General features: G+C 43.6%; 1 protein-coding gene across 5 annotated transcripts; it reads left to right on the top strand.

The window, feature by feature from the left end:
* The first annotated feature begins 256 nt into the window (after positions 1-256).
* On the top strand, positions 257-27315 carry zbtb47b (zinc finger and BTB domain containing 47b). Of its 5 annotated transcripts, XM_076290607.1 has the most exons (8): positions 257-596; positions 6364-6463; positions 14736-16067; positions 16462-16674; positions 18031-18178; positions 20229-20344; positions 21233-21377; positions 21720-27315. In XM_076290607.1, exons 3-8 carry the CDS (start codon positions 14817-14819, stop codon positions 22127-22129), a joined length of 2283 nt encoding a protein of 760 aa, XP_076146722.1. In that variant the 5' UTR covers positions 257-596; positions 6364-6463; positions 14736-14816; the 3' UTR covers positions 22130-27315. The 5 variants fall into 5 exon arrangements, with proteins under 5 accessions (XP_076146722.1, XP_076146721.1, XP_076146720.1 ...); XM_076290606.1 differs by lacking the exon at positions 6364-6463 and having other exon boundaries at positions 16483-16674; XM_076290605.1 differs by lacking the exon at positions 6364-6463.
* Positions 27316-27408: the final 93 nt, after the last annotated feature.

Raw genomic sequence — 27408 nt, 5'->3', positions numbered from 1 at the left:
TTGTGGATATGGAACGATCATATGTGTGCATGGTTTGGCAAGATATAAAGACGTTTTAAAACTTAATGACCGCGGAGTGACCAATTGAGAATATAATATGCACTTTATCACTGTTGGGATATACGTTCCTACTTGTGTACATAAAATGGGAAGCGTTCCTATACGTACGTATACTAAAACACACTCTTCACATGCGCACTTCCAGACTGGCGCTCACACGCACATACCATGTACGCACCCTGCCGACATGGAGAAAGATGACGCAATGGGCATTTTGGCATGATTTAGTAAACAATAATGTTGTAATTAGTCCCTCAAATGGAAGAGGGCCTGCATTATTTAATACAGTGCAATGTCCCTTTAAAACTTCTGACAAAAAGCCCATATGATCCCTGAGCTCCAATCACCAATTCCTTCTGCAAAAGCAGCCTCTGCATTTTTGTCTCTCTAAATGCTAGCACGGCGAAAAAGACTGAGGGGAAGGAAAAACTGAAGAAATGTGAAAATCCAGCCTATACTTTCGAGGCGAGCGGAAGTCCGATGTAAAAGGAGTTATTTGGGGACTCCACTGCGCTGCAATATCTTGGATCAAAATGGTACAGTAGAGTCGAGCATTTTTTTTGTTTATTTTTCAGTCCCTTCTTGATCTCTTCCAAATTTGAGCTACTTGACTAGGCCGATGAAACTTGCCTTAGTTCTTGTCCCAGCGTGGTTTCGTTTTAAATTTGCGTCAGATGACATAATTGTCAGCGGTGAAAATGTTGCGCCCTGATGAAGTTTGTAACTTGCATGAAACGCCAACACAGAGGCCAAATTGGACAGCTTACAAGAATGCAATGGCTACAATAGCTACATTGTTGCACAAAGAGTTAAATTCTGTCATATCATAGCTTCAGAAAGGATCAGGTCGTGACTGGTGTATATTTGTTGACATTGGTGTGCAATTCTAAACGTAAACGAGCGCGGAAGACGCATCTGTCTTCGGACAGTGACCTAAGTTAAAATTGTCCCAACCAACAGTATTGTGCTGATCATCTGTATTAGATTTATTTTTTAAGATTTTGGATAACACTGTGACTGTCGCAGGTGACTATAATCAAATACAGATTGAGTGAAAAGTTATGACCTCAAACGGCGTGTGAAGGATGGCGCTGCTTCATGCACAAATTTGTACAAACGATTCATTTTTGGAATCACTCCGTCTTAATTATCTTTCAGTTTAGCGTGTTGGCAAGTTTACAGTATAGCTTCTATCCTGAAAGTTATTTTAAACGTGCAGAAACATTTTAGTGATAAAATGGGTTCTAATAAATAAAAAAAATACAACAGACTGAACCTAAATGTTTTGGGGTATGATCATACCAAATTGTTAGTTGCAAAGTTCGTGTTTTTAAATAGGCTACCGATTTGCATCGTTGTGGCCATAGTGACATGACATCCAAGTCACAATATTCATGATGAAACTGGGTTTTAGTAGGCTACTTGTATTTATCTAGTCTTTTACGCTGTGTCCAGTATGTGTTATAGTGTCGAGGGGTAATCAGATTACTCATAATCCTAAACAACTGCGTAATTTTTATTTACATCATATGTAACGACCCACGTCTTCTCATCTGAACGGAAAGCTGTTTTATGTGACGGTATGTAGTCAGTCTCATTCAGTTAGCCTTAATGGAATCAACAGGAGGAAAACAACTTTGTGGACTAGTCTTTACAGTTAGAACAACTGCAAATGACACAGATGAAGTGGCCGTTTTTGGAGTCAGTCGCTAGGATATGCATATTAGTGGTGAGATTCAGTTAATCCTCTTCACCAGAGGAGTAAGCGACACATGCAAATTATTCCTGTCATTTACATGATTGTTGTCTGAAAATGCCACATATATTCAAACTTATATAATAATGAATTTGTTGAAATAAGGATAAGCAGCTTGTCGTGTTAACCGGTGTCACAAATACAGTAGGCCATAGTATTTCATGTGTGACATGAATGGGTGCATTTAAAGGCCCTGATTGTGTGTGTGTGTGTGTGTGTGTGTGTGTGTGTGTGTGTGTGTGTGAGTGTGAGTGTGAGAGAGAGAGAGTGAGTGAGTGAGAGAGAGAGAGAAACTGCAAGTGATGGAGGCAAAATGATGGAGAGGGTTAAGCAGGGTTTTTGTATAGTGGGGGTGGTGATGGTAGGGCTAAGAGGATGGGGTCATTTTGGGATCTCTCGTTTAAAAAGCATGTGGAACTGGGTGCAGTGGTGGTGGAGTAATCCCACAGTCGGCTCCGTTCACATCTGGAGACCCGGGTTAATATGTGGGTCAGGTCACGGGTGGACAGAGGATGCCTGGCCACAGCCGCTCTCGCTTTGGCCTCGGCTCGCTGGGTAAAGATATTTTAGAAATGGGCGTTGCACCATTTAGGAGGCTAAGCTGTGTGATAAGCAGACAGAGCAGAGTCCATCCAGCAAACAAAACACACATACAGGAGCATATGCGCGCACACACATGCACGCATGCACGCACACACACACACACACACACACACACACATACACACACACACACACACACACACACACACACACACACACACACACACACACACACACAAATAGAGGGTGGCTGTCAGTACAGCAGTATCCCAAAAAACACAATTTCCAAAAAAGAAATGTTCAGTTTAAAGTAAAGTTTTTTTTTATTGTTTGGTATTTCTCAGGCCCAAAACACAGTACACATGTTATAATGTAATTGTAACAACATTAGCAAACATCCTCTCAAACAAAACCCAATCAGATAGAGCTTTAAGGAGGTAGGCCTAATAAGATTTCTTTAATGTCATTCAACCTTTGTGCTATGACAGTGTTCCATCTGACTTACCATTACTGAAACAAAGTAGCTGGAAATGTGACTTTAAATGTTGTAAATGCTAGATGTGCTTAGTGAATATCATCTCGGTGCCTCAGACCCCATTATTATGATATTTTGTTATAATGCTTTCTCCATGTGTAACACACACACACACACACACACACACACACACACACACACACACACACGCACACACACTCAAGCACACACACACACAAACAGCCACAGTATTAATTGCATATACACAGCACTAGTGCCATAGAGTTTAAGAGCCTCGTTGGGCCTCTGTAGCCGAGACCAGTCGTGGCTACACACTGAGGTTTTTATGTAACCGCCTATTCAGGACATTCCTGCCCACCCTCGACTTTGAGGCTTTGCTGTCTTTCAGCGGCTAAGCAAGAGAGAGAGAGAGAGAGAGAGAGAGAGAGAGAGAGAGAGAGAGAGGGTCACAGTAGTCCTTGTGACAAGTGCTGCCCTTCCTGCTCCGTGGAGAGAACCACATGAGACGCTCTCTCTCCCTCCCTCACCCTCTCTTTCTCACTCTCTCTCTCACCGGCCCCAGCAGGAAGCAGCCTCTCTCTCTCTCCCCCCTGAAAACCAAGTGCATAGGTGCTGCTAATTTGCGTCCGTTCGAGGGATTACGCTCACAGAAGACGGCTCTGCTGCCGAGCACAAGGTCAAACTGCTCAGCTTATATAATTATTATTCTCTTATTTTTCAGGAGCTTCGGTGCTGTGGCAGCACTGGAGCTCCTCCTGGGCCAAATGTATTGCTTCGCGGCACAGACGTAAATGCTGGGCTTGCTTCTGCCTCAGCAGGTCGTTGGATAATTGGCCCTCTCTAAACTGCTGTGCTGATAATCCTATATCTTGTTTGTTTTACGCACTGGCCTTATTATGATAATGCAATGTGTGGCATAGTTTTCCACTACTCTTCTTACCGCTCGTAAGAAAACAAACATTATCTGTTGTTTGATCAGCTTTGATGGAGAGACATACAGGAACCATCCCCTGCTTTAATATTTTTAGCTTTCAGTTCTGCAGAGTAATAGCACAGACTTTGAGTGGCTCACTCTGAGTGCAGCATCAATTTAATCTTACAAGGCTGCAGACTGTGTGGCTTTTTGGAGTTAAATCAAATCCATGTATCTTTGCAGGACAAAAAAAGCCCTCGTCCTTTTGTGTATGCCTATCAGGTCCCAGCAGGGAGCGAGTTTACAGATCTGATAGATATGAAATCAGATAGGAGCTGCTTTTAGAGAAAGTGTACAGAGAGAGAGAGAGAGAGAAGCTGTACTACAGGAGAATTTCTGCCTCAGAAGATTTAGAGCCTTTTCAGGGATGACGCATTTGATCCTGGCTGAAGGTACTTTATGTCTTTTATTTGGGGGGATTCCATCTGGCTCTTTTGGATTCTACCTGGCTGCAATTTGTCCTTATTTTAGAAGAAGCCATTGTTTTTCAGTTACACAGAAGTAAGGATTCCCTTCACTACGGTTATCATATCAAAGTGTTGAACTTTGTGTGATACTTTATTAGATATACCAGCACCTTAAGTTCCTGCATGTGACACTTGGCAGTAAAGCATTTTTACAAGACTTGAACAGATGAGCCTGAAATCTTTTGCTTTCACTCTTAGTAACAGCTTCTGTCAACCTCTTATTACTGGACAGGTTTATCCTCATGGTGTGGGTTTTGTGTGGTTGGGTTGGTCTACCCCAGTGGGAATACTGATTCTCTGTGTCTATAAAGGTTATGTGCATTTGTGAGAGGGCCTCTATGCCACGGTGTCTCTAGATGTGTATGAGTGATGAGTGTATGAGATGTGTATGAGTGTATGAGTGACATTCAGTGTTTAATATTTTTGACTAGGTGAATTCCTCTGTGACTGTGTTTGTAGATTGTACTAGTTTTAGTGTGTGTTGTCTGCGTGCATTCTTGTTAAACTGTGTACTTTGGGGCCAGGTTTGTGTGTGTGTGTGTGTGTGTGTGTGTGTGTGTGTGTGTGTGTGTGTGTGTGTGTGTGTGCGCGTGTGCGTGCATGCAGGTGTGTGTGTGTGTGTGTGTGTGTGTATGTGGGAGTATAGTGTGTATCAGTGTTCTTGTGTGGACAAAGATTTTCTTTGTGTGAGTTTTATAAGTGTGTTTGCATGTGAACATTCTGTGTTTTTACATGTGTACATTGTGCATTTGCATGTCTCTCTTCAAGTGTGTGTCTACAAGTGCATGCGTGTGTGCCGTCGCGTGTGTTTGCATGTGTGTGTGTGTGTGCCATCGCATGTGTTTGCACGTGTGTGTGTGTGTGTGTGTGCGTGCGTGAGTGTCCTGTCCACTCCATGCCTGCACACATGGAGCCGGCCTCTGTTATGTTTGTGTTTTATGAGCTGGGGAGGAGATGCCAACTCCACAGGCTCCTCTCTTGGCCAGCACTCCTGACTCAGCTCTTAGTCACATAGCTCACCAGGCCAGGCAGAAACTTCCTGGCAGCCGCCGCCAAGAGCGGAGTGGACCCTTCCAACCTCTCACAGAGACAGAGGCAGGGGAGATAGAGAGAGAGAGAGAGAGAGAGAGAGAGAGAGAGAGAGAGAGAGAGAGAGATGGAGTAAGGTGAAGAGACAGGAGGAGAAAGAGGGATGGAAAGATAGAGAGAGGCAAGAAGGACAGAGAGGGAGAGGGAGAGAGAGAAAGACAGAGAGTGACATTGATAGAGAAAAAATGGTGGGGAAAGAGAGAACGGGAAAGAGAGAGAGAGTCGAGAAAGGAAATACAGAAGGAGGGGGGAGGGAAAGAATGTCTGTTTGCTCTGGGGTCCTCTTACTGATGTCCCCCACGTCATGTAAATTAAAGTTCAGGTAAGGCTAGTGTCTCCTCTGATAGCACAGAATAGTCCTGTGGACATACCTTGGTGGAAAATAGGCCCTGATTTGGTCCTTAGCACAGCTACACGCGGACGTAGCTCGATATGTTTGTGCAAATTCAATTGGCTCGGTGTTGTTTGCCTCGGGATATAAATGGAGGGACTCTGAATTAGACCCCGAGGCGCGATAGGTAAAATCTGTTTCTTGTGTCTGTGTTGCAATTTCACGCGCGAGCAGTCACAGGATGTCTCTGAGGGATGAACCTGTTACTCTGTACTGTGGCATTAACATATAGATTAAAATGTTACACACTTCTAAATAATATCTTATGTTCCATCGACGATGCAGTCGGTGAGAAATTGCTGTGCTTTCTCTGAAGACTGCAATTATTGATATTGAATAGTTGTGGGGCCAGATCCATTGCAATGCTAATCTGATTAGCCCCTTCATTGCTGTCGTAATATTTAGGTACAGTACAGTTAAGCCTCAAAATATTTTCCATGTCCTTCAGTACACTTTGACCATCAGACACATGAATGAACAGCCATCATTTAAACAGATGAATTGCAGCCCTCCCAGTCCATCTATACAGAGAAATACAACTCTCGAGGTCTATTTGTTATATTAATTCCTGTGAATTTTATCTCGCAGTACTTGCCCATGAGGAGGCCGTTCGTTCTTTGCTGGGCAGAGAGAGCCTTACCCATTTACTCAAGCTGTGCTCCTCAGCTTTGCTAAGTCTGTTGGACAGGTGAGTGACCCCCAAGTTCAATGTCTCCTCCGCCTGACGTAATTCAGCCAGTTGCACTCTCAAGCTACCCGTTAGTCAGACTTAGTTATTTCTAAGACAGTCCTTTGCTGAAGTCCATTGTAGAATGTCCAACCCCTCAGCGCTAGAGTTAATTTGATTTTGCTGAATGATTTATTCATATCATGATGCTATTCAGTACTCATACAGCTTGACTATTGCAACAAGATCATAGGTACGGTAGCCTACTAAGAGAACACACATACAGTAAGCTACTGATGAAAAATGTATATCTATACAATAAGTCACTCTGGAGCAAATGGTTCTCTGAAAATGCTAAGAGTTAAATGTAAATCATCCATAAGATCTTCATACTTTTGCATATGTGTAGTTTTGATGTAGTCTATGCTCGCGTTGCTTGTGGTTTAAAGTGGTTGTGGTGCTGTAGCTGCTGTCTCTCCTTCTGGAGGGTCTGGCATCACTACAGGGGCGCCTACAGATCACCGTGCTGCTGAGACTGCGAAAGATGAAGAGAAGTGTGAGCACACTCAGTGTGTGTTAAAGGCCAGATTGGCTTTTTCATTGCTCATGTACTGGTTGGCTGTGGCTGAGTAGTAAAGGGAGTGGCTGGTAGTGTGTGTGTGTAGCTTTCATAAGCCTACATACACTCATTATGGCCTACTATTACATTAGCCTACCTTAAACCACTACCACTACTGCTAGGATACTGCTAAATACTATGACTACCAGTAGTTTGCTTAGATTGTATTTTCTCAAACAAAGGCCATATCTTATTTGCCATGTTAAGCAATTCTAACATCTGTAATTTGTTAACTTGTTAGCCATGATTAACATTGTACTTTTTTTTGCTGTTATGTCTGACTTGTGGGTTATACCAGGTTGTAAGTAGTAAGCTGGCTGGCTAAAGCTATGTTAGTGGATCAGATTTGTCATCCCTCTGGTACAGTGAGCAGGGTTAACATTGTAATTTGTTCATGCTATGTTATTAAATATGTTATAACAAAGGTTATAACAGGTTATAAGTTATTTAGTTAGCTGACAGGCTAAAGCTACGTGTTGCTGGATCAGCGTTGTCATCTCACTGGTGCACTAAGCGGGACAGCGAGGCAGGGAGACAGGGCTACAGGCTGCAGATGTGTGACCTCAAAGATAGGAGTGGAGTGGCCGTCACTGGCTGGAGGCCTCGCGCCTGTCATTAGCAATGATTTTTATTAGCATGTTTTATTGCAGTCTTCTCATTAGCATTCAAAGGCTCTTCATTGCATGACTCAGACTGTCTGGTCTGTGAGTGGCACAGGCTTATCCACACACGCACACACATGCACACACACACACACACACACACACACACACACACACACACACACATACATATTCTAAAAAGTAAACGTAAATGTGTGTATGAGATTATGATAGTGTGTGTGTATGACCAAGTATGAATTATTTCCCAAGCAGCCCCTCATATAGTCTCTTCCTGTCACACTCCAATACACAAACTGTCTGTGTCACACCGTGCACCTACAGAAACATATTGTCACCTCTTTCTCATGCTGTACTCAATTCGCACATACCCAGATACACACACACACACACACACACACACACACACATTGCCACACACTCACTCAGATCAGCTCCCAAGAGTCCAGTCCACACACACACAGACACACAGACACACACATACACACAGGCAGTGTTGCCCTGACTGCGACTGCGAGCGGTGTGAGGAAGCATGTCTGTTCAGGCCATAAGTCATGCTGTAGCAGTGCTGTTATTTCTGTGGCTCCTACGGGGGCCTCAGTGCATCTGTGCTTTATACTCCCTCCCTCCCTCCTCAAGGTCACTGCTCACAGGGTGTCCTGATTGGATTGTGTGTGTGTGGTGTGTGTGTGTGTTTGGGGGGGGGGGGGGTATCTGTGAGTGTGCGTGTGCATGCATCTGTGTGTGAATATTTGTTTAAGGGGTAGCATTAGCATACATACTCATGCAAACACTCAAACAGACACACACACACACACACACACACACAATCACGCACCCCCCTCCACACACACACACACACACACACACACACACACACACACACACACACACACACACACACACACACACACCGTCCAGACAACCCACCTTTTCTCCTCCCCACCTTTGCCATCCCTCTTCTCCTGCATTCATCTCTCTCTCCCTCTCTCTCTCTTTCTCTCTTTCTCTCTCTCTCCCTCTCCCTCTCCCTCCCTCTTTCTCTTTCCTCCCCTATCTCTCTCATTCTCAACCTTGGCTTGTTTGGGTGCATAAGACACACAGGGGACTCTCCTGCAGCAACAGAGCGAGCGAACCAGACACGGGACTACTGAGAACTGCCTAATAGGTCTTCAGGGAGGCCCAGCCGCCCGCGTTGTGTCTCAGTTCGGAGACCTCAGCAAGAAGGCAGGAGTTTCTCACTTGAATTAGGTTAGTCTGCAAACTCCTGACACATGGGCATCTGATATATGCAGCTAAACCCATGCGATGCATCAATGTTTAGACTAGCGCTAGTGTTTTATCTTTCCGTGGGTTCTCGGTTTTTGGACTTAATGGAGGTATTTTGTGTTTGCAGCACAGGCCTACTGCAGTCTTTCTGTGCACGTATCTGAATCCCAATCGTCTCGATTCACTGAAGCATCACTGGAATCCTTTTGTAGCGGCCTTTCACAGGAGGTCATCAGTGTGGTTTTCTGTGTCGGCTTGGCCTGTGTCCTGTATGCTGCATATTAGAGGAGGACAGAGGGCTTTTTCATGGGGCAGGAAAGAGCTAGCCGGCCTTCCGCGGCCGATCAGGTAACACTGGCAGACTGTGGCGCTAACACTCCGTGGTGCAGCGCAGTTCTCACTCATGAGTCTGTACGTCGTCCGTGCCAGGCTGGCCAATCAAATTTCACAGCATCCGGGCACCAGGAGGCCACTAAGGACAAATAGGAGTGCAAACAGGCGTCCTGCTGTGACTGAACATCAGTTTAGGGTCAGATTAGATTTTTCCTGACATGAGGTTTGCATTACAAAAATCTAATCTAAAGAAACTGTGCCACACCTAAAAATCCCAATGTTTTAAAGTCTGGCTTGAGCTGGAAACAGGTACACATTTACTGTATATATATATATATAAATATACCACTATTATCGTGTAATAGAAAGTATCATAACCGGGTTAATGCAGTGGTATTGTCAGGCTTAATGAGCTCTGTTCCTGTGTCAACATCAGGCTGGTGTGTTAATAAGTTTATTACTGACTATCCTGTGTGTGATGTGTGTGTCTGTGTCTCTGTAGACCTCTTTGTGTGTATTTGTGTCCATATGTAAGAGAGAGAGATTATCTGTGTGTGTGTGTGTGTCTGTGTATGTGTCTGTGTGTTTGTGTGTGTGTGTGTGTGTGTGTGTGTGTGTGTGTGTGTGTGTGTGTGTGTGTGTGTGTGTGTGTGTGTGTGTGTTGTTTGTGTGTGTGTGTGTGTGTGTGTGTGTGTGTGTGTATGTGTTTGTGTGTGTGGTCGGGTCACTCTCTCCTGGTCCGTCTGGTGACAGCTCCTGTCCTCCTCTTCCCCTGCCCCGCCTCTGTGTCCTACTGAGGGTGATGGGAGTTGACGCGATGCCCACTCGGCTCGCTGTGGGTGCCAGTCACCGTGCCCTCTCCACCCTGGGCTCCTGTCAGGAGCGCTTCACTGGACAGAGGGGGAATGCTGACTGGGCGCTTCCCTCCCCAGGCAGATAAAGCTCTTGGGATCTTCCCCTTAGATTGCCACAACCTAACACCAACTCCCCCCCCCCCCACACACACACACACACACTCACACACTCACACCACCTATACTGGGGCAGGGGCAGTTCTTAGTGTCAAGCGCTGGATTATCCCACATGAATATAGAACATTACTGCCTGCTGCATATCACAATATCAAACTGTGTTTGTGAAAAAGTAAATAATATCAGCTAAATCATGATGCACCACTGCATTAGACTGGCATATACCGTACATGCAGTTTTATCATTTTAAAAGTATTATATGATATTGTATTATATTATATTATTATATTAACTATTTTAATAGTTAATTTGCTGTGCAACTTGCAAGATAAGCACATTATTATCCACGAGTGGCATATTATAAAATATGAAATAAAACATTATATTGTAGAATTTACGTATGTGATATACTACTACTGCTCATCAGTATTTGTATTTTTTGTGGTAAATGCAGCATTTAATTCTGTCATGTTTATTGTAAAGTAAACTATAAATAGTTTTTTTTGGGTTGTGCTGGGTTTTGAGTTTGTGAGGCGATATGTTACATGTGGTGGACTCTCCACTGGCATTTTAGTAGCTGAGGGATTTGTTAGACAGCTTGATCAACTACCATGGGCTTACAGGGTCCTTATGAGCAGGGGGGAAGTCAAACTTAATGAACTGATGTCCTTCCCTTCCTCCCTCCCGCCCTCCCTCCCTCTCTTACTCTCTCTCCCTCAATCACTAACTCTCTATTTCTCCTCGTCACTCCCTCACCATCTCTTTTTTCCCGTTTTTTTTTTCAATCACACATAGTCAAATTCTTTCTCACCCCCACCCGATTCCACACCCCACACTCTCTACCTCACATCCACTCTCTCTCTCTCTCTCTCTCTCTCTCTCTCTCTCTCTCTTTCTGTCTTTGTCTCTGTGTCTGTTTGTCTCTCTCTCCTTTTCATCTGCTCCTCTGCACCCGAGTCAAATCAGACATTTTATGTCCTCTGTCCCCAGTTCTGCCTGAAGTCTCATCCAGGTCCCTGAATGGTCCAGTGGCTCTCTAAAAGCAGTGCTCTCAGGAGAGACCTCGCGTTAAGAGCCAGGCAGAAAGCAGCCATAAACGTGGGAAATGCTGTGTTTTTATGGCACAATAAACCAGCTAGGCTGGTGCTCCTGCTGCCCCCCCCCCTCACTCCACTGTACAGCTATGAGAGAGGGCACTTTCACAAGTGAAAGTCAAATTAAGAGTTAGCGGGGTGGAATTTCATTCTTCTTCAGGCTGGCCTTTGTGGTGGTGCCCTGCAAGGCCTTAGAAGCAGCTTGCCCTGGCCAAGTGCATGCCACCCTGCCTGGCCTGCTGCCACTTGTGTTCGTTCTTGTGGGAAAGAAAGACCGAGCTGATGTTGGCGATTCAGTCAGCGCTGTGAAACTCAGAGTGTGTGAATATCAGAGAGGATGCTGGGAGATGTACAGTGCACGGCAGAGGGTGGATTTATTTCTTGGTATGTGTGTTGCTGTGTGACTTTTAGAACTGATTAGTCGGGTTGTTGGATGCTGCCGGAGAACTAATAGCAGTAATAAGTACGAAGTGAAACTAACAGAAATGCAAACAAGCACCCTGACCTTACTACTATATCTATTAATATGAAGGAGATAGGAATGTGGAAAAACAGTAAGGACAGAGACACCCTCACAGAGAGTGTGTGAGAGAGAAAGAAAGAGAGAGTGAGTTTGATTGGGAGCCATGCTAAAATGACACCGCTAGCTTGGCATGTCAGTAATTACTGTGTGCTTGTTTAGGGCTTTGCTTTAATAAATAATGCATGTGTAGAACAGGCCCATGATTGAGCTTGTGGTTAGTGGTGATGTTTGCTACGCTGGTAAACTTACGGGCCTCTGACATTTCAGCAAAGGTGAAAGCATAAATACAACAGATTGTTTTGATGCATTTGTGCATTTTTGGCTAGTTTTGCCTGTCAAATGCATCTGTTTTTTACATTTTGTTAATTTGTTATAATTTATTATTTGCGTTGAATGATGTCTTTGGTTAAGTTAAAACGGCACAGCAACATTAAATGCTCGTGTTATAAATTTTGTTCATCTTGCTACGAATCGTTCTGCTACAACACTGCTGAAAATACTAGTATAGCTGTTGTTGTTTGCCCTTGAGGTGTGTGTGTGTGTGTGTGTGTGTGTGTGTGTGTGTGTGTGTGTGTGTGTGTGTGTGTGTGTGTGTGTGTGTGTGTGTGTTTGTGTGTTCAAGTCCAACAAAAAAGATCTCTCAATCTCAGGGTCTTTTTGAGTGCATGCGAGAGACATAAAGCTTAGACGAAGTCTGGCCCAAGATAAAACTGTAATTGAAATCTTCAGACAGTGGCATCGCATCTCCCAAGGTTAACGGCAAGATAAGAATCAATTTGCCAGTGTTTGAATGTAGGGGCTCTCATCATCAGCGTGAAAGAGGGGAGCTGTCACACAGTGCATCAAGCACAGACATCAATATGTTTCAGAAGCAAGGCTTTCATGAAAAGATTTCTATGGACCGTTAGTAGAGCACAATATATTACAAACGGTTGACACAGTCACAGTTTTTCACAATTGCTAAAACACGTTTTTTCAAACCTTCCACCCTTTTCCCAAAGTTGTAAACACAACACTCCATTCTCAAATTACATTCGCAAAACCTCTGACACATCCTGCAGTAAAAGTACATTACAGTCTACAGCCTAGGATGAAATCAAAGGACTGTAATGTTCAACAACCCATTTACACTCTGAACTGGCTTGTATTGGTTGTCACATCATTTGAAACAAGTGTGATCAATTTGGAGTCATATTTAATTTGCGACATCTGTGCTTTATTTGTATTAAAATTTTGGCTCTTGTGGTCACCATGTTGCATCATGTCACTGAGAGTCTATTGCATCTGCAAATTGTGTTTCACTAGGTGAAGATTGTTTATGGTATTGTCAATAGAGTGGCCACAGGCCACTGAGCACTTGGCTCAGACAATGGAATTTAGTGTTTAGCAATTCAGAAAAACTCTTAACAGAAATCATGGTTGTGAGCCACTGGCATTTGGTTTTTATCACAAGCATCTAATAGTATATGAAAAAGCATAAACAGTTAAGTTATCACTGAAAAGGTTCTACATGGATTTATGCTGTCCTCTCTTCGAGTTTCACATTGCTTTTTTCCAAGACTCCATTGTTAGAAATCAGCTGAAACATTGTTCTACTGAGTTCTCATGGATATACTCGAGTTTGTTTTTAATCTGTGCTGTGCAGTCTAAGTGTATACTTAGACCTAATTGTAGTTTAGAGTAGTTATTTATTTGCCTTCAGCTTTTCCTAATAGTTTATGTGTCTGCATGCTTCATCTGCGGCATAATGATAAAGCCTTCATGTGGGGGGGGGGAGAGACAAAGGGAGGAGTGAGTCAGAAGAAAGAGACTCTCTCAAAAAGGAAAGAGAGATAGAGAGAAAGAGAGTCATAGGTATAAAGGGGAAGAGAAAGAGCGGGAGTGAGATTGAGAGAGAGGTGGAGATAGAGAAATGTGTTAGCAGGGAGTTAATAGCTGAAGGTTGGTATTGCATACAAATGCTCCTCTCCTCCTCAGGGAAAGATGGAGCGAGAGAGAGAGAGTGAGACATAAAGAGCGGCATAGAGAGACAGTGCAAAAGACAGAGAGAGAGAGAGAGAGTGTGTGTATGTTGTGTGGAGCCCAGACGTGATGATCCAGCTTCGATCGAAACCTTGCCCTTCCTGTGCTAAAATAAACCCACCTTGAGAGCCATGGGGTGGGGTGGGCTGGGGGATGGAGGGGGGGTAGAGACGAGAGAGGGCTGGAAGGGGGATGGGGATGGGACTGAGCAATCTGCAGTTTCCACTGTCATCCACCGACCCTGTTTGCTCTGTGCTTTACTATACATCGATCAGATGATTGTGATGTGTAATAAATAATGTGAAAAGCAGATGGCTTAAAGATATGCTAATTTGTAAAGTATGTGCTTTATGTTGTTGCTTTGGTTTGTATTCGGATGTACTATTTGACAATATATATGAACATAAATTATATTGTGGTAGAGCAAACTGAAATATATGTGTATGTTTTATATGATTATGACATAGACGTACTGTATTACAGAATATTTACAAAACAAAAGCAACTTTGACAGTGTTGTTATCTTTGCTAGGTAATGTCCGTTATATGACAAAGATTCAAGAGTTGTATTAATAGTATTTAATTTAAACATACTGTAGTGAGTGTTAGGTTAGCAATGAGGCTGTGTTCGATGAATACTATAAACTGATCAGAAGGCTATTAAATCAGTTATGTAAACAGAACATGCTCATACAAACACCAATCCTACTAAAAAATGAATGAAGTGGATTAACTAGAATTAGTGGTATTCATGAGTTTGCTGTATTTGCTGTAATTGTGACTCCAGCTCACAATGACCTTGTGTTTGTTTTGTCATTTGTGTTGTTTGTTTGTTTGTGCAGCTCATCGTAGAGAAGACTACTGACTACCCCTCCAAGGAGTTCTCACTGGTGGAGGATGCAGCGCAGCACTTTGCCCGTTTAATGGACAGGCTCAACGAGCAGCGCCTCTTCCAGCCGGACCTTTGCGACGTGGACCTCGTGCTGGTGCGCCAGTGCAGTACCTTCCCCGCTCACAAGGGGGTGCTGGCTGCCCATAGCCCCTTCTTCCAGGCACTGTTCACGCAGGGCAAGCAGCAGAAGCAGACACAGCAGACGACTCAGCAGCAGCAGCAGAGGGAGCTGAGACGCGTGGACCTGTCCCTGGAGGCGCTCACCAGCCAGGGCCTCACCCAGATCCTTAACTTCATCTACACGTCGCGGCTGCTGGTGAGCGGCGGCACGGTGCGGGACGTGCTCAACGCCGCCACCTTGCTGCAGATGAGCGACGTCGCGGCCTCCTGCCACGAGCTCATCAGCAGTCAGGCGCTGGGCCTGACGCCGCCGCCGCCGAAGGCCTGCAACGCCACCGGCATGGCCAACCGGGAGGGCCGGGGAGAGGCGGGACTGACCGCCGGCGGTGCCACCCAGCTGTACCGCGAGATCAAGCAGGAGGCAGAGCTGGGGAAGATGTACGCCCGGGACGGGGGAAGTCCGTTTTCTGTGAGGATGGAGGAAGGAGGAGGAGGGGGAGGGGGAAGGGCGCAACACCACACAGGCACACAGGTGCACCACGTCAGTCCACACCCCATGAGCGGCCAGGCCCACGGGTCGAGCCCGCAGGTCAAGCACTTCTTCAAGAAGGATGACCTGGGGAGGGGTCTCTGCGGGGCGCTGGAACCAGAGGGGATGGGGGCCTCCGACGGACACGTCTCCTTCAACCGCGACCAGATCATCGTGGAGGTGAATCTCAACAATCAAACGCTGAACGTGTCAAAGGGGTCCGAGGGCAAGCCGTCCGCCACAGACAGCGCCGTGTCTGTGCTGCTGGGTCACCGCCATGACAACCGGCCTGACCTGGAGGAGGAGAACGAGGAGGAAGACAACGATGAAGATGGAGCAGACATGGGTGGAGTGGATGAGGCCGGAAAACAAAAAGAGGTGCTCTTGGCCAACAACAGTGAAGATGACGATGACGACAACGATGAAGATGATGACTATGAGGAAGAGGAGAACAACGACAACATTCCAGGGGAGGAGATGGGCATGGCGGGGAGGCTTCGCCGTGGCACCAGGACTGCTGCAATCGCCGCTGCAACTGTGTCCATGCGTCAGAGACTAAACGACGCCATGCTAGCTGACCGACACAAGGGCCGAAAGAGTGGGAAACAAGAACAGGAGGGAATGGGACAGAAGGTACAGTTACCAATAGACCAATAGAATCTGTATAGTACCAACAGTACAGGGGTTTTGTCATTGATTACTGTATGGTTCTGCATTGGGTACTATAAGCTGTGCAATAGTGTTAGCATCTCTCTATAGTAATAATACACACATACAAGTACTACAGTAATTTCCTGTGAATTAGCTGCATTGTGTATAAGCTGCAGGATAGTGATTTATGCAAGTTAAAAGAAACAAAACCATATAATACCATATTAACTGCACAATCAATGTATAAGCCGCGGCTAATAGTTGGGAAATTATGGTATAGCCTAATATAACCTTTCTGGTGAATAGATGATTCAAGTTATTATTTGTACATGCTGTTGTGTTAAGATGGCATTCGAGAGGTGCTGTTTAACTGCAGGGTGTGTTTGTGGGGATTCAGGTGCGGCTGGAGGAGAAGCAGCATTTCCCCTGTAAGAAGTGCCCACGTGTATTCAACAACCGCTGGTACTTGGAGAAGCACATGAACGTGACACACAACCGCATGCAGATCTGCACCAAGTGTGGCAAACGCTTCCTGCTGGAGAGCGAGCTGCTGCTCCACCATCAGACCAACTGTGAGAAGAGCATACAGGTACATGACGTCCGCAGACACGCACGCACACACACACACACACACACACACACACACACACACACACACAAAGACACACCCACACAAAGACACACACACACACACAGACACACAGACAGACAGACACACACAGACATGCCCACACACACACACACACACACACACACACACACATGCACAGACACAGACATGCCCACACACACTGACAAACACACACACGCAAACATACATACGCACACATGCGTGCGTGCACTAGTGACTAGTGAAACCAACAAGGATGCTATACTGGGCACATAACTGGAGCGGTCCTTTCCTGGAGCGTCTGCTGCAACAGTTAGGTTCCACTATAGTGGCGCGCACATTTGAAGAAATTAGACTAGTCTTCTAAAACATTTTTTACGCTACACAGAGCGCTTCAGTTGCAGACCTGGTATAGCCAGGGCTGAGTGGAGAGAGAAAACAAACAGGACTTTATATATACTGTATATGAGATTAATTACATGCATTACTGATTGTTTATAAATATTTGAGAGTGCCTTCATGTATTGAAAAACTGGTGGGTAGACTTAACGGTTGTTTGCTAGAATTGCATATGAGGGTGATTGGAAGCTGAGCCACAGGGCTGTTTGCATGTTGTGTTCAGCGGTCTGAGCTGTTTGTATTCAGTTCAGGCTCCTTCCTGTTCTGCAATGGAAGCCATTCATTTGTACCATTGCAAAAGGGAATGACAAGGTTGGTTTGAGGGATGGCAGTAATCTGCCTGGCTGTGCACAGACATACTTCAGGGAGCAGCTGGCTCTCTCGAAAACAGACCCGCTGCCAATTCATTTCCTTTCCAGCATTTTCTCCTCTTGTTATTATTACAAATAGATCGTTATGGAGGATATAATGGCAACTATAGATTAGAATAGCATTCCCCTTCACTGGGAGGCACTCTGTTTAAAAACAGGCCTTTTCTTGTCTCGCCTCTTTCGTCTTAATTTGATTTCAAGTGTAGTCAATTGATTAAGCCTGTGCCCAAATGCAGACAAGCGCACAGTTTATATTGTTATTGTATATCTTTGCTAAGTTGTTGGAGTGTGCAGTTGTAAAATAGTGTCCGTGAAATTTCCATTAACAAGACAAAAGACTGGCTGGTAATAAGGCTGTTTTTAGGAGGGTTGTTTGAGAGGTCATACTCAAATGTGATGGATTTGTAGCTCTGGTCATTTTTTCACTACCCTCGATTCTCATAAAATGACCACTAACCTTATAATGGCAAATCACTGACAGTGGAGAAAATGGCGATGATTTTCATTGGTGCCCCCACATGAGGTTTGTAGCCATCTCACAGGGTTTAACTGTGTCTTTCCACAGTGTGTGACGTGCGGAAAAGCCTTCAAGAAGCTCTGGTCGCTGCATGAACACAACAAGATTGTGCACGGCTATGCAGAGAAAAAGTTCTCCTGTGAGATCTGTGAGAAGAAGTTCTACACCATGGCTCACGTACGGAAGCACATGGTCGGTGAGTTCAGAACCTTGACCATTCCAGAGGATTCCAGAATGTTCTAGATTCCCTTCACCCCTTTACCTCTATGGAGGGACCGCCCTGTTTTCAGAAGATACAGTGTGAATGGTACAAACCTAGTCTGTTGTGATGGTGACTATTAACGAGCTTCATTTGGACCGGGCTGATTATGAGGGACTCTGTATGACTCTGTGTCTTCTATGTCTTCAGTCATGGAGCCGTAGGGACACTGACATATTCTCATATTATCATCATGGACATTCAGTTTGTAGCTTCGAGAGGCTTTAATTTGACCCACATATCCATATCCTGAAACATACAAACATGTTTGTGTCTGTGTGTGTGTGTGTGTGTGTGTGTGTGTGTGTGTGTGTGTGTGTTTTGCGGGCACGCGAGTCAGAGAAAAGCCTTTTATATAAAGAACCCTCAAGGGGACGTCAGGACAAGATGTTACATTTCTTGTGCTGTTGTTTAGGAAGCTTCAGAAAGTGGCCAGATTTGTTAGATATGCTTACGTTCATACATAACCCCCTGCCATTTCTTGTAGTCTATTCCTACCATAGTTGGACATGGTCACCCGTGCTAAAGCGTATTATTCTAAAATAAAAAGCAAAGTAAAGTAAGTGTTTAGCAGGGTTTAGCAGACACTTTTATCCAAAGTGACAGGGGCTCTCAGCATTTGAGTGTTGAATCTGGGCCAACTGTTTTTTTAGGCGGTGACGCTAGCGCTGATCCGTGATTTTTGACGTGACTGATGACATCGGATTGAATAGATCAATAAGGACATTAGGCCACTCTCCTCGTCCACCCTCCAGGAGGCTTCTGGAAGGTTCTCCCTGATCCACCCTATACCACCTACCTATAACGTGAACACAGAGAGAGCCCTCTTCTCTCCTCCTCTCTCCTTTCTTTCCTTCTCTTCCTCTCCTCTCCTCTTGTCTCTTTTCTTCTCTTCTTTTCTCCATTCCTCTTTTCTTTTCTCTTCTCTTCTCTTCTCTCATCTCCTCCTCCCCTCCCTCTGTGTGTGTGTGTCGCTGGAGAGTGGCTCCTCTCTGACCTTGTGCTCGTCCTGTGGGGGGGGGATGCAGACTCCAGGACAAGGCTCACATTGTTTAATCTCCCCTGGCAGAATGGAGGAAATCTCTTATCTGCAAGTGCTTCCTTCCTTCCAGCAGAAGCGAGAGAGTATTGTGCCCACTAAGTGACAAGTAGTGGCCATTCATCCTGCGCTAGGCGCACAGAAGCTCATGTTTCACACCGTTGGAAAGATTACAGATATATTTTTAAGCTGTTTATAATATACAAAGCAGATTTATTTTTTAAATAAAAGTATGTTCAGTACATTTTAGATGTATATTGTGGCGCGGTATTAGTTTCACTGAAATATGTAGTATATTTATTGTATACGTTTCATATTTCAGCATATATTTCTGTAAATTTAGCATATTCTATCTGTATTTTTAGTAGGACAGTGGCCAGACCTATTGTTGAGATTATTGCCATGTTAATTGTGGGGAAACATTACAAATGAATCCTACTGTACAATCACATTCAGACTTACAGCAATACTTTTCTTTCCGGATTGCTAATTGATGGTTGATGCGCTTTCTATTAGCACGTTTCTATTTAAAGAGTAAACATGTGAGTTTAATTATAATTCTCTTTGGGATTAGTGGAGCATCTAATTACCACTGACTCCATGTGTGTATATGTGTGTGTGTGTGTGTGTGTGTGTGTTTGTGTCTGTTTGTGTCTGTGTGTGCGTGTATCTGCATGTGTGTGTCCGTGTCTGTGTGTGTGCACGCGGGCATGTGTCTGCGTGTGTGTGTGTGTGTGTGTGTGTGTGTGTGTGTGTGTGTGTGTGTGTGTGTGTCTGTCTGTCTGTGTCTGTGGGTGCATGGGTGTGTGTGGGTGCATGCATGTGTATCCCTGTGTTTGTCCTTGTGTGTGTGTGTATTCCCTGTATTTGTCTCTCTATGTGTTTGTCCCTGTGTGTGTGTGTGTGTGTGTTTTATATTAATTGGTTCCCTTGCATGTCTCTCCTCAGCCCACACCAAGGACATGCCCTTCACGTGCGAGACCTGCGGTAAGTCCTTCAAGCGCAGCATGTCTCTGAAGGTGCACTCCCTACAGCACTCTGGGGAGAAACCCTTCAAATGTGAGGTAAGGCTAATATAGGACATTACATCACCTTTCAACTCAGAGCACCATTACACATATTTATATTAGTTATTGAACATTAAATATGGTGTGTGGTTTATACTGTAGAGATACAAGGTGGTCTTAAACTGGTGGTTCTTAATACTTCTCCTCTGTTACAATCCAGACAACCCGGTAGTAGGAGGTCTTTTTGAAGTTGCGGTAGATGAACTTGCCCCTAGTTTACAAGTAGCAACTCAGACACTGAGTGATGTTTCAGTGTACTTTTTCTAGGAGGATGTTTTCTAGGACGTCTGTGGTGCAGAATTAGATGGATCTGTATGTTTTCCATCGTATCCTGCTGAGCTGGTGCCAGAGGGATCTCCTGATTAGCTCTACACACATTTTAATGTAGTTTATCAAGAGTTTTATAATTGCATTGACTTTAATCAGATGTGCTTACACCTGTGATAGATAGCAAACAGGGCAGAGAGGAGGGACCAGAATCCTTTCCTTAAAGCAAGGAAGCCTTCTGTAGTTCGGATATCAGCATTTTGTAAATTGGCTCAGATATCAGACTTGCATTGATTATTATTTATTATTTGTTGGCCGTTAGTACACTGTGGGTCTGCAGTGCAGATGTGCAGGCCTTGCATTTTGTCTCTTGTTTCACTGGACCCACAGAAATAAACAACCTCAATCTAGTGCAGGAAATTATTTGACAAGGAACATGATACACACACACACATGCATGCACACACACACACACACACACATATAAATACAAACATACATGCATACAAAAATATACTGTACATCAAATACACACACACACACACACACACACACACACACACACACACACACACATGCAAACATACATGCCTGTGCGTGTCTGTGTGTGTGTGACAGAACTGCAGTGAGCGTTTCCAGTACAAGTACCAGCTGCGCTCCCACATGAGCATCCACATCGGCCACAAGCAGTTCATGTGCCAGTGGTGCGGCAAGGACTTCAACATGAAGCAGTACTTCGACGAGCACATGAAGACTCATACCGGTGAGGTACACTGGCCATGATTGGGCTCTAGCTGTGGCTGTTATATAGACAGCAGCACTACTGACAGTGCTTAGAAATAACTCAATTAAAAAAAAAGGTGTGCTAGAGTTGAACTCCTCTGTGATAGAATTGATATAGTTGTGTCATGTTCATGTGATGTTTTGTGTTGTGGTGTAAATGTGATGTTCTGATGATACATTCTGATTCTATAAAGAAACTTCAATGGAGGATCACAACAGTAATTCCTCAGGCTTCCTCTATAATAAGGGGCAGAGGGCTTTTAGGATCGACACTGCAGCTTGTGTCTTGAGGGTGTGTTGTGTGTTTCCCGGTGCTGTGTAGGAGAGAAGCCGTACATCTGCGAGATCTGCGGCAAGAGCTTCACCAGCCGGCCCAACATGAAGCGGCACCGCCGCACGCACACCGGCGAGAAGCCGTACCCCTGCGACGTGTGTGGCCAGCGCTTCCGCTTCTCCAACATGCTCAAGGCGCACAAGGAGAAGTGCTTCCGGGTCAGCAACCCCATGCTCTCCGAGGGCAGCCCGCTCGGCATGGACTCAACTGCCTCCCCTGGTGGTGACTTGGTGGAAGCGCAGCTGGCACTGCCAGCCTCGTCTGTGCCCCTGGCTGGGGGGGGCAACCCCCTCACCCTGCCCCTCCTCCACTCCATGGGGGGGCTCTCCTCACCCCCAAACCTGCCCCCTCCACCTCCCCTCTTCTCTGCAGGAAGGATAAACTCGACCAACAACTAACAAGCTAGTATTGGCAGTACAAGTACCGTATGGAAGTCCCTTGTTTCCCCCCCCTTGGTTTACTTTTTTCTAATGTTACTTACAGTACATAACCTCCAGGTCAGGTGGTCTTTCTCCAAAGAGAAGAGTCCTTGGTAACTGCAAAACATAACAGTATATTTTCAGAGAAATTCAGAAACTACTCAAGGAAGCACTACTATATATCTTCCAGGTGTTTAACTCAAATACATACACAACATATTACAGAGGTTATTTTTACTATATACTAACCACCTAAACTAGTCCTAACGATGTCTTATAGTATTTTCTGTGTGACCATACATTGTCATTTGCACAGCTTGTCTCCTTTTACCAACAAGCTTAGGTTGTGGTCTTGCGTAGCTTTAGTTATAATCTTCCCATAAGCAACCATTTCAAAGAAAAAGTTGATGATTTGGTGACTTTCAGCAGTTGTGCACCTTAGGTTACCATAGGAAGAGCCAAAGGGGTTCTTTGTGGGATGAATGCTGGTTTTTCAGATCGTGGTACCTGGTGTTATAGTTTACCTCACCTCTCTCAGACGGAACGTCATCTGCGGTAAGAGATTCACCTCTCATTTGACTGTTTTTGTCGTTAACTCTGCCGTTGTCCCTTTTGTAGCTCTGTCTTTATTGCTTCCATTCATGTCTGAGGACGCCAATGGAGTCTTCAACTGTCCCCGAAGAGGAAACATACAGGGACACGGTGACAAAAAAAAAGGAACTTTAAATGTGTCCTGAATCTGAACTCTTATTGAATGGCACCCAGATAGCGCTTGCAACGTTGAGCATGAAGGGGTCTCAACAATCACCTTCCGCATTATTTTTTAAATCAAGTAGCAGTGTGTGTTCTATAGTGATAACCAAATTGTGATTCGTTGGAACCTGTATTCTGTATACCGCATTGCAATAACCAAATCCTGTCAGCTCCCCTACTTCTGCTACATATATAATACGACATTTATACTCTACCCTGCACCTTATTTTTAACCTTAGTGATATTTATACTGTTCTTTATTTGTGTTCTTTGAGAGTTGAATGACTTAGTGTTTTTATAATGCGCGGTACATTACACCTTTCTAAAGGCTTTGGAAAGGTCATCTGAGGAACCCTGTGCAGTGCATAGGTTAGAATGGAATTATATATGTGTGTGTGTGAGAAAGTGTGAGTGTGTGGAAATGTGAAAAGGTCTTATGTAGGACAAGAGCTCTGCTTAATCTGGTCATGTGACCCTAAATTAGCCAATCACACAAAAGTGTTCCCCAGATAGGTTGACATAGAGATTTCTTGTTCGCCCTAACTGTTGTTCCCCCAATTGAATTTTGCTTATGTTAAGCAAACTGTTTTGTTTCTACTTTGCATCATTGTGAAATGGCACTTTGCTGATAGCTTCGGCTGATGGCTACAGATTATCTGTTGGAGAAAGAGAATGATGTGGAAGCAATTGTTAATTGATTATAAATTAGGTTTGTATGCTTGAGTGGAAGACCCTAACAGATGCAGCACTGAACAAGAGCTCTGGGGTAGGCCAGGCAGTATAGGCATGTGAGATTTAGAATAATGGTTTTTATTGTTGATGGGGGCCCACTATTCCTTGGTACACTTCTGGTCTGGTCTGGTCTGTGGTTCGACACAATGCGTCATAAAATCATGTTTTATTAAATCAATATTAATTTCAACTGTTACCTGTGTTTGATGCAGTCCAATGTTGTATGAATACATATATTCATGTTGTTGGACAGACAATGCCCCCCCTGATATGGCAAGGTAGTTCAACAAAAGGGTTAACATTCCATTACCTCTAAGAGATCACTTAAATACTTAATTATTTTCTTCAAATTTATTTTCATTTATTGTAATGACATTTTTTAAAAGGTTTGGGGTCTATTTTCAAGTAAAGCAAATTATGTTGGTTAACTTTTAAAAGTTTATGAAAATGTGCAATTTGGGCTTATGATGCACTTTTTACTGAGATTCGAAAAAGCGCTTTAAACCAATGATGTGGGCAATTGCTTGTAGCAGCAAATATGAATATATACTACAAAGTGATGTGTAGGCTCTACAGAAATATACCACAAATGTGTGATATACTTCCCATAATGTTTTTGGAATGACCAACCCCCATCTACACCCCCATGTTTACAAGCACTAAGTGGAAGGAGAATGACATTCTCCATACTGGCTAATGCAGATGGAGTCCTTTGAAAGTTGTGGTTAAGCTTTTGCATCTGTTACCATAAGCTGTGCTGTGTTCTTTCTTGCATGTATGATATAGGATATATCTTATACAGTATGTCCCAGCTACTTAAACGATGGACGACGTGTATTTAATTATTGGGATGTGGCTGTCAGTGATTACCTAATGCTCTTTGTCATAATACATTTGTTTGTTTGTTTGTTTTAATTTTAGTTTGTTGGTTTATTTTTGCGTCCATTGCCAATGTAGTCCTTAGAAGCCTAGCTTCAGGGAACATCTTTGAATCGTCCCTTGTATGAAACTCTATAAGCTTCAACTATTAGGTTATTATGCAATAGGACCTCACACCTAAATGAGACATGATCTGCTGCTTTGTCAACCATGTTCAGAGGTCTATAATTTCCTGTTTTCTTTACAATGAAGTTTCTTGTCCCTATATGAGCTAGCTATGGACAGCTATACCCACATGTAGCATCTGCTGTCTATTTCAGTCAGTTGTACTCCTGTCCTCAAAGCTTAAAGGCGCTTTAAGCAATGTTACGCAGCTAAAACATTTTTTGTTACATACAGCAAACATCATACCATCTGCTTGCTGCCTGTGCCCTGAATACACTGTAAAAAAAAACACAGTTTCTGTGAACAGCCCAGGCTCCAAAAACGGCAGCAAAAACAACCTGGTCCAGCCTGGACCATAAAAACATAACAAACTGTTCCAGCCAATCACTGACGAGATGCGTGTTAATTGCACGGGAGGGAGGGGGAGGGAGTAGCGAACTAGCTCTCTGTTTTGTTTGAACGTCAACAGAAATGACGTTACCCAACATCGCTTAGAGCGCCTTTCATTTTTTTAGAAATATTTGGAAAGGTATTTCTATCCATTCATATTCATAATGTTTGATGTCTGCTGGAAGTTCAGAATTGGTTTTACTATTATAGAAAGATATCAAAACCTTGCCATGCCACACATTTTCAGGTGTCACTGTAGATAATTAGCCTACAACCCTTCAGTATTCATAGCCAGTCCTGACAACAAAGCCAACAACAGAACCCAGCAGAGAAGTGGTCACAGCTTTCATTTTAGAAGCACCTCCTGTGCACATACTACAAGCTTGATGTATAGTACCACAGTGTGGTGTAATGTTACGTTGAGACTGTAGGGGGCATGTGTCGATTTGGCACTGAAGTCTTACCCAATGTTGCCTTAAGGGTCCGGAAGGAGCGTGTGTATGCCCTCATAGTGAATGTTTTGGTGAAAGAAAAGTGATAGGTGCTTGATAATCGGCCTAAAGAGAGGCAACAGTGTTTCTACTAAACTCTGCACTTTGGTGAAGATGATCATGGAAGTTATACTGTGGGGAAGAGGTCAATTTGTTTAAAATAGTGGATGAGACTGTTGCAATAAATGTTTAGTGCAGGAATAAGGCCTGTAGAGAGTATGTGGACCCTTGCCACAAATTGTGTAAAAGATTTATTTTGGTTTTGTCTTTCTGTATATTTCTTCAAGCACCTTATTTTATATGGGTTATTATTTGAGTGGTATCCCATTTTTTTCACAGCCTAATAATGTTGGGAGCTCCTAATGGGAGTATGCACTGTTGAACAAGAATACAAATTTTGTTCCTCAGTTTCATAAGAGTTGGGTAGACCAAGAGGCACGTCTTTCTAACTCAGTATAAAGCTTTTCATTTTCAGAAGCACTTTATAGAGGTTGGAATTTTTGCATCTTTGGAGGTTTGGCATTATAAATGAAAAGACATAGAATAGAAATGCAATTATTCCTCCAGAACTCCAAGGTTTTGCACCTTATTAAGCTCCACACAAATTATGTCTGCAGTTTCAGTCCTGATGGTTGCTAGTCTCTAAGCATCATCGGTTCAGTATTTTTCTTTTTTGTCTCAGAGCACATGACCAAATCATAATTTGAGTTTCAGTGGAAATATGGTTCGAACTGACTAAGTTGATGTCGTAGCTTCTTAACTGAGGGTACTTGAACGAACTATGTGCTAAGGCGTGATTGTGTTTTGGCAAAAACATGTTTGTTTTGTCCGAGACATATATTGATTGTGCTTAAGGATTAAATGATGTTAGTTTGTATTAGCACACTGTATCTTATTTCCTCACAGAGTGAGTGAGTGTGGACTTATAGTTCCTGATTTGCTGCTAGTGGGTCAAGGGTCCTGGCTTTGTGGCCTTGGATTCAGAGGTTCATCCTTTTAAATATGAATCTTGGTGATTTTGAAAGATATAATGTACAGAAGGTCATTCATGTGTATGTCAAGATATTTTTTTTTTTAATAATGGAACTGAGATTGGTTTCTTCTGTTTGTTTTCTCAAGAAAGCTAAATCGAATATCCAAAAGATGGATAGGTGGAATTGACACTAATCCTTGAGTCACAATGTGTAGTCATTCATACCTGTTTGAAGGGATGCCTGCTTATTGCATAGTATCTATGGTTACTGATTTGAAATCAGAATCAGTGATGTAATCCATTTTGTTTTATCTCTTCAAAAATCAGAAGGCTCCAAGCATCATATACCGTATGTACCTGTCCTTCTAATGTATTAAGCCAATCATGTGTGTAGCTGTCCTTATGTTTAACTCTGTACTTTGCTATATAAACCCAACGATGTTAACTTAGTTAACTCCAGTGTACAAACAACACAAGTAGACAGTAGCTGTATTGGTTATATGAAAGAGAATACTAAAACAATACCAAGACAATAGTTTCTAGAGGTGCTATTAACATAATAAACTGTATTTTATGTCATTTATCGTATTAGTTAGTGTTTACTGTCTGTAATACATGACAGCTAAATAAACAGATTATTTCAATAGCAGACTAAACTATTTCTGTCATATGTATTTGTTGTATTAATTTCCATGTGTCAAGTGTACTTACCACAACATTATGAACATGAACCTCCAAAGAATTTACATGTTGGCCCCTCAAACAACTGTATGGACCGACTCCCTTTAAGGGGTCATATAGGGATCTTACCAGGCTCACATTGACATAAAACACAGAACTTAGAATATGTTTAACATTTAATGAATGCAGCCTTT

The sequence above is a fragment of the Alosa pseudoharengus genome, unplaced genomic scaffold (assembly GCF_046254945.1).
Source record: "Alosa pseudoharengus isolate Yale_2024_CS ecotype anadromous, Long Island Sound unplaced genomic scaffold, YU_APseudo_1.1 YU_APseudo_1.1_scf_18, whole genome shotgun sequence".
Classification (NCBI taxonomy): Eukaryota; Metazoa; Chordata; class Actinopteri; order Clupeiformes; family Clupeidae; genus Alosa; species Alosa pseudoharengus.
The sequence above is the reverse complement of the archived record's forward strand: the minus strand, read 5'-3'. Positions and strand labels throughout refer to the sequence as shown.

Coding starts and splice junctions, on each gene's coding strand:
- zbtb47b (XM_076290605.1), top strand. Junction 16,068..16,461: donor AGGAGGGAATGGGACAGAAG/GTACAGTTACCA, acceptor GTTTAACTGCAG/GGTGTGTTTGTGGGGATTCA. Junction 20,345..21,232: donor AGAAACCCTTCAAATGTGAG/GTAAGGCTAATA, acceptor TGTGTGTGACAG/AACTGCAGTGAGCGTTTCCA.